Source organism: Neophocaena asiaeorientalis, unplaced genomic scaffold, assembly GCF_003031525.2.
Source record: "Neophocaena asiaeorientalis asiaeorientalis breed wild unplaced genomic scaffold, Neophocaena_asiaeorientalis_V1.1 scaffold39, whole genome shotgun sequence".
Classification (NCBI taxonomy): domain Eukaryota; kingdom Metazoa; phylum Chordata; class Mammalia; order Artiodactyla; family Phocoenidae; genus Neophocaena; species Neophocaena asiaeorientalis.
In genome coordinates, this window is record NW_020175670.1 from 5423121 (window position 1) to 5441263 (window position 18143).

An 18143-nucleotide genomic window follows, 5' to 3' on the forward strand; every position below is an offset into this window, starting at 1 on the left:
GTGGTGGTGGTGTGATGAATTGGGAGATTGGGATTGACATATATACACTAATATGTATAAAATAGATAACTAATAAGAACCTGCTATATAAAAAAGTAAATAAAATTAAATTAAAAAAAATCTTTAACAGAAAAATCCTCAGTTACAAATAACTACGTATTTCAGGTACACTAAATATCTTAATGTTAATTTTTTTAAAGGAAAATAGGGAAAAAGAGTTAGAAAATCAACACTCCCAAAACTGTTAAGAAGTTTATTACACCTGTAAAAAGAATGCAACCACAGGAAAGCTCAATTGAGTACAACATGAATTTTTCTGAGGCTGTGATAGACACTTTAGGGTCCCAAATAGGCCCTGCAAATAAATATCAAGAAGTAGCAGGGGCCCTGAAACTGTTTTAGGTCAGCTTTCCTCCCCTCTGTCTGGCAGGCCAGCGGGTCAGAGCGCTCACAGATTTTGTACATTTGGGGCCCATTCCCTTGTTTAACACAGTCATTGTTTTTGCCAGTTCCTTTGACTGAGGACAGTTTCATCCTGGGTTCTAAACAGCCTCTGTATGCTGCCTGGAACCCTCAGCAAACCTATAATAAATGATCCAGACCTGGAGTCCTGGCTCCACGCTCTTGTCTTCAGAAGTCGGTGGTGAAGCTGGAGGGAATGAAGAGCCTTCTCGCTGTTTTCTGACAAGGAGGTTCTAGGTCCAGAAAAAATTAAGGGACTAAGTAGTGAGTTAGGAAAGAAGAGAGGCAAAGGAAGCAGACCACCGGTGACCGGAGAAAGTGTTTTTTGGTTTTTTTTTTTTTTGAAATTTGGCCTTTTTTATGCTTTTTTTTTTTTTTTTTCGGTACGCGGGCCTCTCACTGTTGTGACCTCTCCCGTTGCGGACGGAGCACAGGCTCCGGACGCACAGGCTCAGCGGCCATGGCTCACGGGCCCAGCCGCTCCGCGGCATGTGGGATCTTCCCAGACCGGGGCACAAACCCGTGTCCCCTGCATCGGCAGGCGGACTCTCAACCACTGCGCCACCAGGGAAGCCCCGGAGAAAGTGTTTTAAAGCTAAATTCAGATAGTTTGGATTAAGGCATCTGGCTCCCTCTGGAATACAGTGCTCAAAAGACAAGCCAGCAGTAGCTGCAGCTGAGACTCCGAAGAGAGAGGTTTTTCTTCTCCAAGAACGGGAGCATTGTGCAGATCACTCTTCTGATTTTGAAAACACAGACCACACAAGAGCTTCGGGAGCTTGCCTTTGCATAGAGGGTGAATCCTTAGCCCTTATGGCCTTAAATCTTATCCTAGACCACTCACATTTCATTCAAGTGACTTTCTATTGTAATGACACAACAGGCTCTTCCCTGCCACGTGGCCTTTGCACTTGCTGTTCCGTCTTCCAGGAGTGCTGTTCTCTTGTCTCTTCCCAAGGCTGGTGCCCCTTCTAGTTTAGGGTGAAATTGTTCCTTCCTCAGACCATCCTATCCAAATAGCCCACCCTATCCCCAGACACAACTGATCCCATTATACCTGAATTGCCTCTTTTATTCATTACTGTATTCTCAGCTTCTAGAATAGTGCTTGGAATGTATTGGAGGCCCTCAATGCAAGAGAATGAATGAATAAGTGGGTGAATAAATGAAAGAATGATTGAATATAATTCACATTTTTTATTCTCTGGAGCCAGCAGTTAGATGGAGTTTGGTGGAAAAGATTAATTACCTTTTCTGTTTTCCTAGGCCAGTAGTTCTTAAAAGTGTGGTCCCAAAACCAGCAGCAAGAAATCAGCACCACCTGGGAACTGTTAGAAATGCAGATTCTCAGGCCCCGCCCCAGAGCAACTGAGTCAGAACCTTGGCGGGGGGGTGGGGGTGGGTAGTACCCAGCGATCTGTGTTCTAGCAGATTCTCCAGGTGACTGTGAACCTTGAGAACCACTGCCCCAGTTCACAGATGCTGGGCCCAGGTCTGACTGATGAACTCTGCGCCCCCCAGCCCTAGAACAATGCCTGGCACATAGTAGACAGGAAATATTTGTTGAATGAGTTAATCTGTCTCCTCTTTCTTCGAAAGGTGCTCACCCCCTGCCATACACACTGAAGGCACTGGGTATACAACTGTCAAGGAAGGGAGTGAGTGCCATTAAGAGGTCCAGAGGGAGGCCTCTTGTGCTCTGCACTGCAGACGTTGCCAAATTAGAATCCCAGCTCACCCATCCCTTCTTCCTGTGGCCTCCGGAGCAAGAGGGGAGATTTCCAGCTGCTGCTAGATGCTAATTCGTTTTCATTTGACCCTTCAGTTCCTGCAAGTGAACCCAGGGGAGAGGGTGATGAGAGGCAGGCTTGCTTCACACACAGACCAGGGAGGAGAGCAGGAGAGAAGTGGTAGAGGTGGAGCCAGGCCAGCAGCGGCACTGGTGCCCAAGGCGGCTGGAAGGGGCAGGTCCTTGCTGCTCATAGACGGGCTCCTTGTTTCTATGCCAAGTATTGCTCTTGGCCCAAGAGGCTCCCAGCACAAGAGAGACTTTCTGGGGCTCTCAGCCTTGCTATTTTTACACTCCGACTTCCAGGCCCTGCTTCTGGAACAAAACTGCAAATGACAACGTGGGCCACAGAGCCACTTAGAAAGGATATCTATAGCTTTCTGCTCTTACCACTGAACCATGTCCCGCTTCCCTTTTCTCCTTGAAGGCGCCTTCAGCAAGATGCAGTGATGCAGTGACGACATGACAGGAGACCGTAAAGCTTCTTAGCTGTGAGATCCTGTAGGGAAGGGAGGAGGGAGAAATAGGTGGGATCTCAGTCTCTGCTGTGTGCCTGGGTGTGGAATATGATCCTCAGGTTTCCAGTGGGAGAGGCTGCAGATCCATGGACCCGCTGAATTGGCTGCCTGGGTTTACTGGATGCAGAATTAGGGAGGGAGACACGGAAGGGAGGACCCTATGCAACGCCTATATTGGAAGTGTCCTTGCATGGATGTACCTAGTCTCCAGGGCAAGTCTTGGTGCCCTCATTCACCAACTCTGTAACCTTGGTCAGGTCAGCTGGCCGGTCTCATAGCTTCAGACTTGAAGATATTGTGTCCTTTCTTATGTGTCCCCCCACTGTCCCTGCCCCGTTTATATACCTTCTAAATTCCCCCAAGCTGACCACAACTGATTTTTCTCAGATCTCTGAAAAAGTAACATCCATTTCTACATAGGGACATAGTTTACCCCCTTGGCTTTAAACCAAACTGCCGTCCTCTCCGAGCCTTAGAAATGGGATAACCATAGTGTGTCCTTCATAGGGCAGCAGTGGACACTCCACGAGCTCCTGCAATAAAGAAGCAATAAAGCAGCTGGGTATTTCAGCCCACAGCCCACATCAGCATCCCTGTTACTTTTACTGTTAGTAACAGCACAGTTGTCACCGGCTGCTGAGAACCTCATGGCAGCATTAAGAGAACTTGGGTTTAAGCCTTGAAAGGCCCGGCTTCTTGTCTTGGCTGGCTATTATTCCCACTCTTACCTTCTGGTGGGATTGATGTGAGCATTCAGCTAATCCCTGTTTTCAAGGAAAATCATGCATACAAGACCAATATTTAAAACAGGTAAAAATGTTGCTGCGACAGTCAAAAGACTCTGGACAGGCCTGGAGTTCCACCTACCTGCACCACTGTCCTCCTCCCCCATTTGATAACATTTGAAAACCACTGACCTGGTGAATAAGGTCCAGGGCACTTATTTAAATGTGTACATAGTTCTATGTAGGAAAACAAAGCACATTGGGGCTTTGAAGATTAAACAAAATGAAGTGTAATGGCACTGAGGTACCTCAGAAGGCATATTTCTTGCTGTTCCTGTGGAACCTGTCAATAAAAAAATGAAACAAAATCTCAACTCCAGCCCAGGACTCTTTCCAGTTTATCGTATTGTATTTCTTTTTGTCCATAACAACATTCACATATGCCTTCAAGGGAAGTAGACGTGCTCTTAACTAGAACCAGTATTCCCGAGCCTTGTGAAGTTGCTCTGTTTTATGAAATCACACAGAACCGGTTTCTTCAGAATTCTTTGCTAAGCGCCAAGTTCAGTTCCCATCATTCAGGACTTCATTCACTTATTTCTCCTTCTTTGTGCATTCTTCTTTCTTATCTTCCTTTCTTCTGTCTACCCTTCTGTCTATCCATCCATCCACCATCTATCCTCCATTCATCCAGCTCATAGTAATTGAACACCTGCCATGCTAGGTGTTGGAAATATGATGGTGAATATGACAGAGATAATATCTGCTTGCCCTCACGGGGCTTACATTCCTTACAACCAGGGTAGGGTGATGCGGAAGGGATTCTGTAAATGATTCTGAACTGCTGATAATATTGTAGATGTGCCCACCTCACTTCCTTGATCATCATCATCTGATCATCACCAATTTTTAGCAACAGAATAACCCCCCTTGTAATTTTTATTCCAACAAAATCTCACCAGAAATACAAACCAAATATAAGTGAATGGGTCTGGTTGAAACAGAACAGACCACTTTCTGCCATGCAGCCCAAGGCCCCTCTCAACCACTTTGGAAAGCCGCACCTGAAGACTGCTGACCTTGGTCTCTGCCCTTGGTCTGATGTGATTTTATATTCTCATAGTGTTATGTAGCTATTCTTCGTATATGCTAATGTCCCAGCTGTGGAGACAACGGGAATACATGTGTAAATTCAGGCCCTCAGACCTTAAAAACAACAGAAACGGTAACTAGCATCCTCTTTAGGTCCTTTCAGTTTCCATCTCGAGCTTGTTGTCTGAGCTGCTAGAATTGGACGAGGGAACACCCTTGGTAGGGTTTTCTCCAACTTAATACCAAGACCTGTGTATTTTACCTTTCCCATCCCAGTTGAAATATTTAAAACAAAATAACAGTAGAAACAACCGTCTCACCCCCTAAAACGGAGACAGGACAGAGGAGTGTATGCACATGTTTGTTTCGAGTTGTTTCTGAAAGATTTGGGTAACTTGAAATTATTTAATCGTGCTTAATTTCCTGTAGGGGGAGGGGAAATTTCCATCATAATTTGAGACAAGTGGCAGTTTTGCCTCTGGCAGATTTAAATGAGAAAAGTGAATGCTGGGATGCTAACCAACCGCATGAATGCACATCTGTGCCCATAGCCTTAATCAACTTCTTTGTTTGGTTTCTTTTTTCTTCTTGCGGCTGTAGCAGCCTCAGTGACGCCAGCCCACAGGATGCAGTGACATTTGTTGAGAGCAAGACCCACACACTTTCTCATTTAAATTGCTGTAAAGGCTCCAGCCTTGGGCTTCCCTGGTGGCGCAGTGGTTGAGAGTCCACCTGCAGGCCCGGCAACCAAAAAAAAAAAAAAAAAAAAAAAAAGAAAAGGCTCCAGCCTCTTGTGAATGACCACACAGAAAAGGGCCTCATCCTTAGAATGAAGTGATCCCCAGATTTAGAGCACAAGTTTATTACGTTTTTCTACCTGTGTATGTTGATAATAGCCGCCTGCGATTCCTCTATTCTGCCTCCCTCTCTATGGATTCCTTACTCTGCTTCCTTATGTCTCTCCTCTCTTCTCTAGCACTTTAATCCATCTCATACTCAACTCAAAGAAGGCCAAAAATGAGATTTTTAAAAAACAAATAGTTATCCAGTAAATTAATAAAATATTGATATAAGCCAGGGATGACTGAAATTGCCCAGTAGGTGTATTTTATTTCCCCCCTACACACACATACAGTTCTTTAAAAATTACTTTTTGAATTTAAATGCCTTTGGACTTTGCACATGCTTACCAGTTTGCCACCATCCTCACCATTCTCTGTTGTATCCCACACCTATCCTCCTTCATGCATTTATATTACTGGCCGGTTTTTAGAGTCAGTCTGGTTCCTTTTCGAATTCCAAGGCTTTTTCAGTCTGCCCTCCTTGGGAATCTTCTGTGTACAGTTTAGAATTCTAGAGTATTACGAAAGACATGGCTACTTTGTAGATGTTTACAATCAAATGGGAGGAGTTGTTAAAGCAAATGAAAGGTATAAATCCAGTACTCATAAATCCAGTAACTCATCCAGAAAGCAGTTAAAGAACATTAGAGTTGTACTCATCGCTGGGAATGATATATGATTCCAAACAGTAAACCTTACAAATGTACAAAGGGATACAGTAGGTTTTGTGTGTAACCTTGCAAATTTTGCTTGGGTAGTTGATTCTGACTGATGGAGCTTTAGCCTGTTAGTTCATAGGGTCCTTGGAGCTGTAAGATGACTTGATAATGGGTCCTTTATATCCATGTTCTCAAGTGTCAACCTTCCAGTTCCTTCCATGTTTCTTTCCGTATTCCCCCTCTTTAGGGGGGAATGTCCATAGGATGGCTTCAGTTCTCATTTGGGCTATGGACACATCTGTCTGTGGAATTCTCCTGACTGTTGGTAGTAAAATTGGAAGACTGTAATAGTTTCCTCTTTGAATACAACCCTCTCTTTTTTTCCATTTTCCAGCAGATATATGGAGTGATCACTCCTTTCAGACTGATCCAGATTTGCCACCTGGCTGGAAAAGAATCAGTGACATCGCTGGGACCTATTATTGGCACATACCAACCGGGACAACTCAGTGGGAACGCCCTGTCTCCATCCCAGCAGATCTCCAGGGTTCTAGGAAAGGGTCCCTTAGTTCTGTAACGCCATCTCCCACCCCAGAGAACGAGGTAAAATGGAGTGTCTTTTTGATGGCCTAGTAGAGTGGATGTAACTTGTGATTTCTCCTTAGACTCATTGCTTCTGCCCCAACAGGTCATCAAGGTAAGCTTTTGATTTTCATGCATGTTGCATTTGAAACCGAAATGCTTCCTCTTAGTGAATAGTGTTAATACCATCTTTCAGGGATGGTTTAATTTTTTTAATGGCTTTTGGTCTCTTGAAACACCATTTCAGGTACAGAAAGTAAGAGAGGCTGATTAATGAGAAGTGGTTAAGATTCCCTGGGGCTCACTGAGGCAGTAATTTACTCTGTAGGTGCTGTTGCATGGTGCTGGTTCCATAAAATATTTACACACAGAAGAATGTCTCTTGGCCAGATGTGTTATAATTACTGCATATCTTATTAATATCCGTGGGCTCATTTGACTGCATGGAGAGAATGTCTGCAGGAATAACCCTTGAGAGCCCTTAAATGCTTAATTTCTAATAAAAAAAAAAAGAGGATCTGTTTATTTAGCAGAAGTGACATTGTTTTAGAAGTAATTAGCAGTATAAATTTGTTCTGTCCCTGAGGATGAAATCTGATGTTTAAACAAAGAACTGAGGCATTAAAAAATTCCATCGTGGTATTTACTAATACAAAAATCCCTGCAGTGAACCTTTGTGAATCCTGATAACTAAATATTCAAGAGAATTACAGTGAGAAAAGGTTAGAGTTAAGTAATGACTTTGTTGGAGAAAAGAAGTTTCATTCCTAACACACGGGCACTTCTGCCTTTTTTTGATCACAATCTTCTGCTCTTTAAACAACTCATTTTCTTTTACTTTGAGGACATGGAAGGAATTTGAACTGCGTCTCTTACCCCAAAGTTTCTCTACATATTTGCCGCTATTATCACCCTTCCTGTCTTTGAAAGTAAACATCTTCCATTATTTGCTTGCTCTTCTCTGGGAGGCAGGAAGACCTACATTCCAGCCACATTCCTGCTTTTACTGGGCTTCGGCATCTCACCCCACCTGGGCCTCAGATTCTCCATCTTTCAAGTGATGGGTTGAGGCGAGCTATAGGCCCCGTTGATAGACCAGGGTCTTGGTTTGTTGGTGCTTGGCCCTGATGATCAGATACGTGCTTCAGTTCCACTGAATCACTTAGGATTTTGTTGCTTATCACTGGGTGATTTTGATAACTTTTTATTAGCATAATATTTCTCCTCTCAGGGCACATCCCATTCAGTCGATTTATTCACCTTATGTGAGGTGTGTTGGGGGATAAAGATGAACCAACACAGGCTGCTCCTCGTGGAGCTCAGCATGAAGTGGAGCCCTCTTCCATTCCGGCCCAGTTACCTCTTGGCATTTCTCCCTGGACCGCAGAGTGGCCTCCAAGGGGCTGAGCGGGCCAGGACGCCCCTGGGCTCTCACTGAGGCACAGAGCCTCTCTTTCTTCTTCACCTGTACTGCTTGGCTCTCGGCATCTCTGTTAGAATCTTTTTCCATTCCAGGGCTTATTGTAACCCTTTACCATCTTCACCCCCAGGGAGTGCCCTGCAACCAGAGAATGCCCGGTTGGGAAGGGGGCAATGGCACCAGTATCTGTCCATTACAGACAGGGAAACCGAGGCACAGAGAGGCCAGTGACCAGCAGCCACGCTGGCTCTAGAACGCAGGGTTCCTGAATCCTCCTTGAATTACAGGTCAGAGTTCTTCTCACTTGGCTTCCCTGGCTCTGAGATCTCAGCCTACCGGCTTTTTCTTGGTCCAGAGGTGAGGAGATCAGACTAACTTTGAGATACCATTTCTGTTCAATGAATCTCTTGTCCTCTGTATGTGGAAGAAATGAAGTTTGTCTCGGAGCCCACCTCCTGAGGCCGAGGCGTGGGTGGGGTGAAGCCCAAGGAGGGCATCCCAAGGTTTATGTGGCTCGGATTTTTACTTCTTCGATTAATATGGTAGACTTTCACTTTCATGTTTTCTGTGAAAAGTCTTAGGAAGCACGCAGCACAGGTGGGCTGCTGGCCCTGGGGATAATTATTGGGAAGCAGAGTCCTCTTCTCATCCCTGAGCCACCTTCTGATGCCCGCTGTTGCCTGCTCTGCCCCGTCCATGCCTGCTTCCACCCCCCTCCCGCTCACTGCCTAGCCCCCCTTCCCAGGCTCCGACTGTGTCCTATGACTGCCTGCCTCACTTGCTCTCCTGGAGTTCAGTGTTTCCATCACATCCCCACTGGTCAGCCTCCCAGCTGCTCTTCATGACTTTTTGTGGCTTTCAGGGTATTTTCATAAACGTCACTTCATTTGTCCCCTTCAAGACTCTTCACGCAGCAGAGATGACAGCTATCATGTTTACCATTTAAGAGAAGAGGTAGGGCTTCCCTGGTGGCGCAGTGGTTGAGAGTCCGCCTGCCGATGCAGGATAACCGAGGCTCAGCAAGTTGAGTAACCAGGCAGGTGGCGTCAGGGTGGCAGGATGGTTCTGTTCCTCTCTTCTGTTGCCATCATGTTGGACAAAGCCTTATCCCTCCAGGAAACATGGTAACAAATGTGTAGTTTTTTGAAGTTTCAGAGAGAGACCCATTTCCAGCTCTTTATTTTTCTTTATTAATTCTATTTATTTATTTTTGGCTGCGTTGGGTCTTCATTGCTGTGTGTGGGCTTTCTCTAGTTGCGGCGAGCAGGGTCTACTCTTCGTGGCATTGCCCGGGCATACCATTGCGGTGGCTTCTCTTGTTATGGAGCACGGGCTCTAGGCACATGGGCTTCAGTAGTTGTGACTCGTGGGCTCTTGAGCGCAGGCCCAGTAGTTGTGGTGCACAGGCTTAGTTGCTCTGTGGCATGTGAGATCTTTCTGGACCAGGGATCGAACCCGTGTCCCCTGCACTAGCAGGCGGATTCTTAACCACTGAGCCACCAAGGAAGTCCCCCAGCACTTTAAATAGACCAATGGGATAGATGTTCTTTGGATCAACCTTTCGGTTGTTTGGTTCATGTACATTTTTTCCCCTGGACATCAGGCCATCCACTAAGTCAAAGAACCAAGCAGATTTAAAAGGCAATACATTAAAATCCTAGGGGCAAAGGGATGAGCAGATAGGTAGAGAGGAGAGGAAGGGGAGAGGTGGGGGAAGACAGAGACTGCTACATTCCCAGGTCTGGCAGGTGCTGACACGGATATTAAAGCAGAAGCACTAAGGGTAATCGAGTGTTTAGAGCACCAGCTTCATGCCTTGTCTCCTTACTCCTCATAAAACCCTACGCATCTGTACGACAGTTGTCATTACCTTCTTACATTTGACAACGCACACAGAGAGGTGAGGGAGCTTGCCCAGGATCACACACCTAATACCTAGTGTAGTCAAGCCTGAATGGAGGTCTGCTGGCCCCTACCCCTGCCCCTACCCCAGGTTTCACTATGTGTGTATGGAGGCTTGGAGAGCCTTGAATGGCTTCATCTCACTCCAGGGGAGGGCGGTGACATATGCAGCACCTTCTAGAAGATGACCTCTTTTGATAACATTGTCTCAGGTGCTAATACCAGTTGAAGAGAAATGATTATATCTTTGATGCCATTTCTTTGGTCCCTAAATAGAATCTATTTTGACTAATTTGGAAACATGAGAGAAAGCAAAATGTTAAGGGCGAGAAGAAACTTGTAATATGTTGCGTTAGAAACTCATATTTTACACAGATTTTTCCTGAGCTGGCTTAAAAAAATAAAAGAAAGTAAGTGCCAAATCTGTTGACTCGGCTTCACAAAAGTTTAGGACGGAAGGCTTCCTTACAGTTTGAAAATTTTACATTTCACATTCCAAAGTTCACCAGGGAAGTGTTAGCGCAGCACATAATGTTCCCTCTGCATACGCCAGCAGTATTTTTTGAAAGTTTATAAACTGGCCGGGAAGCATTTGCTGCTGAAATTTGGCCCAAAGATGATCTCCCCCCAGTCCATCAGCGTGTTCCAGGTTACTTAGATGTTGAATTTTAGAGAGAAGAGGGAGCTACACAAAATATTGTAATGAATAACTATGGGCCCATAAGCAAGCCTTACTTAGAATCCTTCCAGCAGAAGGTGTTTCCGAGTTCCTTAAGGATAAGAGTATGGAGGACCAAGTGGGTCTGGAGCAAGGGAAGGTCGAATTGTTTCTCAGGACCGTGATCTCTTCTTAATCACAGTTCACTCTGTCCTTGCTGCATTGCCTCTGGAGTCTGGGAGGGGCCTGAGCAGCTAACTCCCCAGGAGGGGCAAAACCCATGTATTGTATTAGAACCTACGGATTTTCACATACATTTCGAAATAAGATGACAACGTAAAGGGGCCAGTCTATCATCGTTTTACTGAAATTCTTGACCTGATCAAGTAATCATGACATTTTAGAGCTGGCAAGAACCTTTGAGAAGGGCTTAGTGAATGCTACGGCAGTATTTCTCAGCCTGGGAGCCAAGGATGGTGGCTAGGATGTCCTCTGGGGCTTGTAGAACATGTTAAGTTTCCTTATTTTTACCCCAGGCCACTGAGCTAGACTCTCTAAGGGTAGGGCCTGAGAATCTGCCGTTATCATAAGCGTTGCAGGAAATTCTGAGTGAGTATAAGAGCTGGTCTTCTAGCAAATCCAGTCTCCCTGTTTTTATTTATATGTCACTTCCCCTTCAATTCTTTGGCTTCCCCCTAGCATCTCCTGGGAAGGATTGTTCTCACCCGTCTGCTTTGAAAGCCCTTTAACCTTTATACCATTGTGTCTCTTTATAGTATTCTTACTTGAGGCACGTCCGCCTCCCTTTTGGGGGGTGTCGGGACCTGCCCCCCTCGTCTTGTGTCCTCGGCACTTGGCACAGTGCCTGGTACGTGTCAATGTTCATTAAATGTTTGCTGAATGAAGGAATAGACCAGCTTTGTAGCGGAGGGAGCTCTTAGTTGACCTGCTGTAGCGGCAGAGCCAGCACTAGAGACCCAGGTCTCCTGATTCTCCTCTAGTTTCTAAATAGTGCTACTGCTGACAGAGACTAATTTAATTGCACAAGCATTTGTCAGTTTGTCTTCCAGTTAGATTCTTTTTTTTAACTTCTCTGGATTTTATTTGCATGATAAACCATAACTGTTCATTTGATAGTGTTGCATGCAGCAAAACACGGAAAGCAGTTTTAAAAGAAGGAAAAAATATACACACATATATGGATGCAGTGCTTATTAACATTGACTGGCCTATTCCTTGGAATTCCAGAATTCCAGGTACTCTGCCGTTTATCATCAAGGCTACACATACCAAGGCTCAAGTCTTGACAAAAGAGGATTACGAACCATAACTCATAACCCTCTGTAGTCCCTAGGCTCTCAAACTTTTTATTCTTGCAAATGCCTTAGTAGAGATAAGGACACTGCTATTCCTGGGCACTTTCAGGCAGCCAGCCCCTGGGCTAAGGGCTCATGTTCTTGACCTCACTGTGTCCACACGCTGGTGGGAAGTCTTCTAAGATCCCAGAAGAAAAATATGGAAGAAGAAAACTCTCAGTAGTCAAGGTTATACAGTCAGATTGATTCCCCTAGTAGGTCATGAGGGTGCCATGCTGAAAGGTCATGAAGGGTCATGGCAGGTGCCGTGCTCCAGGCGCTGGGTCAGTCCCCACTGTCTCTGAGGAGCTAGGGCTCCAGGGCTCTCGAGAACCTGAGTGTCATCACCGTAATCAGGATAAGGGGTGCTGCAGCCTGGCCAAGGTCAAGACAAGCACCAGGAGGGTGTGTCCCCAGCCATAACTCTGACGCCACCATCTCTCAGCTGTGCAAGGCTTTAGCTGCATTGCCTGAGAGATGACCGATCGGAGGTTGTTACCCATGGAAGATGGTCCCTGTTCGTCCTCTACTCTCCTTTACCTCTCTTTGTGTCTGTCTTCCCTGGGGCATGTTGCTCACCTGCCTTTTCCTCTTTTATTGTCTTTCTCTTTGTCTCCTTTCATCTCTCACTCCCATCACCCAGACTGCAGACTCTCTGTACAACCCAAGCATCTGTGTTGGTGTCTTTTTTCTTTAAATTATTAGCTAAAATGTTGTATTCTCTCTTCTTATTTAAAAAATAATAATAGATGAATAGAATATATCATTCTTAACATTTAGGACAAACGGTTTTTGTCCTTCATTGCCCTTGACTTTTAAAAAAAATAGTCACTTAAATGGAGGGGAAAGTTTCTCATCTTCGATGTCAATGAAAATTTTAAACATGGGAAGGAAAAAAGGTCTTTGTCCTGTTCATAGCATGTAATGTTAGTTTCCATTTTTATTTGCTTGAGTTTTGTGCTAAAGGGTTTCTTCAGGAATACTTATGTTATTTTAAGGTTTTGCAAAATCACTGTATAGGGCCTTTGTTTATTTAAATCTGTAAAAGGTGATTGTTGGAAGTTTGCCAGCTGACTCATGTCTCCGTAGCATGAGAGCTAGATCCATGTAGTCTCAGAACTATACTCAACTTTTACTTTACAGGGACTCCTACATCCAGAGAGTAAATACATAAAAAAATTTAAACACACACGTATAGAGAAGTGTTTGATAAAATGCCAGAGCCTTTTCTGAATACTTGTTTTTAAAAATGCTCTTCTTTCACTCTTTGTAGTCCTAACACAGTGTCTTTTGGGTATAATTTCTGATATCAGATTCCCTTTGTCAGACACACATGCCTTTTTTTTTTTTTTTTTTTTTTTTTTTTTTTTGGAGCATAAAAGTGAAGGCACTTTGCCAAAGGCATTTAAAAGTATATTCTGGCCAAATCTACACTGATTTAATAATACCTCTGGCAATTTAATAATATTTCCTAAAAACTGAAGTCACTAAAATCCACATTTATAGGGTCAATATCATTTTTGCCTAGGGGTCTGAAATTGAAAGAACAATACACTAATTACTGGACACTTACCCAAATTCTGTGGTTAATTCATTTGCATAGTAGGGACAATTAAATGGTTCACATGCTGTTTTTTTTGTTTTTTTTTGCAGTAGGCGGCCCTTTCACTGTTGTGGTCTCTCCCGCTACGGGAAACAGGTTCCGAGCGCGTAGGCTCAGCGGCCATGGCTCACGGGCCCAGCTGCTCCACGGCATGTGGGATCTTCCCGGACCGGGGCACGAACCTGTGTCCCCTGCATCAGCAGGCGGACTCGCAACCACTGCGCCACCAGGGAAGCCCCACACATGCCTTTTTAAAAATGTCTTCACAAGAGCACAATTATCTTGAATCTTCCTAATTCACCATCTGATTACATTTTCAAAGTTCAACCTAAATGAAAACCAAATAATGCTCACGTGTAAATGATGATGACAATTTGGGACCAAATAGGCTTGTTTTCTTTTTTAAAAAGAAATTTTAGCTTAAAATTTTATTTTGTACTTGATATTTCCAGTCCTTATCATGAGTGTTTATTAATCCCCCTATGATGGTAACTCTGAACATTTTTCGGTCACTGGCCCTTCTGAGAACAGAAAAGTTGGGGATAAAATGCACTTGCACAAAACCCCACATCCATTTCAGGGGGTTCATAGGTCACCACAGCTGACAGGTTAAGATTTTCCTGTAATATTTTCTCCTCAGTAAAAGCTGAACACTGCTTTTGGGGATGGAGTGAGGAAAGAGGTGAGGGGCTGGACAGCATTCCTGCTCTGTGCTCAGTAAAAGAGATTATTTTAAAAAAATAAATACACAACAGTGGTCCAAGTTCTGTTTTAGTTTGAAAAACTGCAGGTTGGGTGCCTAGTCCAGCAAAGAAAGCAACAATGACACCAACTGTGTAGAAGTGATAATGGATCCAGATTTGCAATGACCATGCCCTCAGAGAGCCCTTCAGAGCCAAATAAATGCATTTTTCAACACCTGGGACATTTGATCTTCGCTGCTTCTTGCTTTGAGTGGCTTTAAAAATTGTATTGTGTGCAGAAGTTATGGGTCAGTACTACCGTCTCATTTTCAAAGAACTTTAGTTGTAAAGTTACTTAGTGGAAAAGTTTCTCTTATTGATTTATTATTCAAGAAAAGAGATTTTCCTGACAAGTGGAACAAGTTCATAAGGATGAACTTTATGGGTGTCTTGTTAGTATCATTTATTTCCCCAAATGTCACGTGAAAAATATTTGAATATTCAGTCAATATAGTAGAAAGAAAATAAATGTTTCTGTTGTTGTCCGAGGTGAATACAGGAAGGAGTTGTTTAGATTCGAAGGTCTATCGTCAGAGGTTGCCCAGCAAGGCAAGGCTTTGCACTTTGTTCTATAACTATGTTTAGAAAAGCATTTCGTGATCGAATATTAATTTGTGAAGAGGCTTGGGTGGCAAGGAAGTAGAGTTTTTTATGAACAAGAGGAATTTACATTAGATTGTCTAGAGCTATTTTTTATTAGATTAAATCTCAGCAAGATGAGGTCAGGCTGGGTCCTTTGCCCTCCATCATTGCCATTTTTTTCTTTTAAGTGAAAATAATTTGGCCCCCAGCTTTTTTATGCCCTTAGCCATGGACATTCCCGTTTCCATCCAGCACATTGACAAGCATCATCCCTAATTCCACCTCCACCTCAAGAAAACAGTTCTGTTTGGTTAATAGGAGAGAAAAAGGTGCCTGTGAAATTAGGTACCCTGGGCATTTAATACTTTGATACATAGTGTGTGCTTTTAAGACCACATTTAGAAAGCATCGATAACTTCACTGTGTGGTTATAACGTTCGGCCATTTGTTTTGGTAAGTAATTAAAGCGCCCTCTCTTTCCTCCTGCCCTAGGCCTCAGAGGTGTTGATCTAGATCAAGGGAGAGCGAGCTCACATGCTGCCGTTAGAGTGAATTTGTTCCCTAACCCATCCTGTGAATATCAATGCTAACAACAGTGTCTTGTGTGTGTGTGTGTGTGTGTGTGTGTGTTTTCTTTTTTTTTTCCTTTCCTTTTCTATCCTTTATTATTTTCTTTCTTTCTTTCTTTCTTTCTTTTTTTTAAATCAATGTGCTTTTTCCTTGTGAATAATTATATGTCTAGAAACAGCCATGGAGTGATTTTGCTGTTCTGAATGGGGGAAAGATTAATAGTGACATTTGGAAGGCAAGTATATTGTCAGATTTTAGCTTATTTAATATTTTGTCCTTTTTGCATGGCTGTGGCTGCATCTTCTTTGTGAATATCATGCATTCTGCAGGGACGGAGTGATGGGGCTTCTGGCTAGGGCTGTGGGACTCACACGTGTCGCCTTTTTTGATGTCTCCCATTGTGAATGACTTCAGGCTGATTGCCCCAGGTTCCTGTTGTCTTGTAAGAAGCGGCACTTGCACCAAACCGGCATCAGCAGCCCATGCATGCCTTTTTCTGCCTAAGCTCACATACACTCTCTGCCTCGTGCTGGGAGGACTTCTCTCCCCTTTGATATTTGAGGCCATGTAGTGGGTCATTCCCCTTTCTACATTAACAGGGATCTCTTTTCCTCTAGGATTTGCATGCAGCCACAGTCAACCCGGACCCCAGTTTAAAAGAGTTTGAAGGAGCCACACTGCGCTATGCATCCTTGAAACTCAGGTAGGGCATTCAGAGCACCTGCCGTAACGAGTGGCTTTGTGCAGCTAGAGGTTGCAATTGAGTTCTAAGTCCAATTTTCTGTTTTTCTTTCTAGAAATGCCCCACACGCTGACGATGATGATTCTTGTAGTATCAACAGTGACCCAGAAGCTAAGGTTTGTAAGAAAGTGCTTTCAGCGACCAGGTTAATATTCTTGCATCAAAATAATGACTTTGGATAACGGCCCAGTTTTTTACAAACCATCAACCCAGAGCCACTTAATAAGGAATTAGTCCTCAGTCCTCTCTCTTTCCTAATCTCCCCAACAATTAAAGTAAACCCCTCGGCCAAGTTAGGTTTGGGAGGATTTCTGTAATCATCACGACTCTGCTTGTATCTCACTACCTCAGTTCTTTGTGCATCGCAATAAGTTAAAATTATCGTTCGAACAGGTGGGCTTCAGAAGCCTTTGAAGATAAGCCAGGCTCTGCCTTGCAGTGCCATGGGAGGGGCGGTGAACAGGTGCCACAGACCCCTCACACCCACCTCCTCCAGGGCAGCCTCGCACCTGTGCAAAGCGAAAGTTCTTCCTCATTCCTGTCCTAAACACGGGCCTGTTTCATGGTGGGGAACCAGCAGGACCAGCTGACGGGTATGCGACCAGTACAGTTGCACGGGGCCCTGAGCGGAGAATCAGGGCCCCGTGTTTTTCTGTGCAGTTGCTCTCTTGATGTTCTGCATACTTTTATCTTTGACTCTGTGCTCTGTAGATGAAGTGCAGTGGGGCAACGGAGTGTGCCCCGGGGGGTTGGAGCCTTGGCTTACGCACAGTCCTGCCACCTCCCTACCTGTGCAGTGTTTCTCAGCTGCCCGTTCCCCTGCTGCTTGGCACCTCAGGCCCTGCCACCCTCCCCATCCCTGCCCCCGACCCAGCAGTTACTGTTGCCTTCCACCCCTGTAGGGGGCTAGGTGTGAGCCTGGGGAGAGTTGATGCCAGGTACACAAACTCCATGGTGTCCCAGGAGGGGACAAAGTAGTGGCCTGCCCAGCTCAGGCGGACAGCACAACAGTGAGTTCGCGGGTGACTCAGTGAGGCCCCGCCCACTCCCAATCCAGGTACCTAGCGTGTCCTGGCACAGGTGTTGCAAACAGAGGGTCATCCATTTGCTGTGGGCTGGGGTGGTGAGTCCACGGGAAAGGGGGATTCTTGGCTCAGTTTCCCCACCCCTGGCCAGGACGTGGTGCATCGGTCTAGCAGCTGATGGTCTGTAGCGGTGGGCAGCCTGTGATGGTCTGCACTCACCCTGTAAGTATCCCCGTGCCCGAGAGAGGGTGACATTAAATGACAAGCAAAAAACACCGTTAGGAGTTGAGAGAGAGAATGCAGAAGAAAGGATAAAGCTTCATGTCTTAATACTTTTTACAGCTTTTCCCCCCCTGCTTTTTGAACATGGGGCCATGTGTTTTCATTTTGCATATTTCATTTTCATTTGCAAATTATGTAGCTGAACCTAGATATTTTTCTGAATCCCAAAGTAGATATTTGTCTACGGATAAAACAGCAGATAGGTTCCTGTAGCAGTAGTTAAGTGGGGAACACCGTGCAGGTTCAAAACCTTGGCTCCCTGGCCGGAAGCTGCCACATTGCCATTGGTTCTGTAAGAATCCCAGGGCCTCTCCGTTGCTCCTAGTTTGCTCAACTTCCTTCTAAGCACAGCCTGATCAGGTTAAGGCTGCTCTAGAGCCAGCGGTGCTCTGAACAAGTTCTTGGTTGGCCTCTGACACCCTGGCCTTTAAAGATAAATCTTATGGCAAGGAAGGGAAGGGACCTAGTAAAACAGGAAGGCAGGCTGTGAATAATTTGCTTTGCTACCAAGTGTTTTATAAGGGCTATCAGCAAAGACTGGAGGAGGAAGGGCAAGCAGCAGCAATATTTTTCTCCACCCGGAAGGGCTGGG

General features: G+C 44.8%; 1 protein-coding gene across 13 annotated transcripts in view; it reads left to right on the top strand.

The window, feature by feature from the left end:
• The window catches only part of APBB2 (amyloid beta precursor protein binding family B member 2), a 369238-nt gene that overhangs the window by 242498 nt on the left and 108597 nt on the right, over positions 1–18143 (top strand). For 9 of the 13 annotated variants that reach the window (XM_024731651.1, XM_024731661.1, XM_024731653.1 and 6 more), the window contains 4 exons: positions 6482–6690; positions 15675–15737; positions 16120–16205; positions 16300–16360. In XM_024731651.1, the coding sequence (XP_024587419.1) occupies positions 6482–6690; positions 15675–15737; positions 16120–16205; positions 16300–16360 (419 nt within the window). The remainder of the gene's footprint in view (positions 1–6481; positions 6691–15674; positions 15738–16119; positions 16206–16299; positions 16361–18143) is intronic. The other 4 variants (XM_024731663.1, XM_024731664.1, XM_024731660.1 and 1 more) reach the window with 3 other exon arrangements.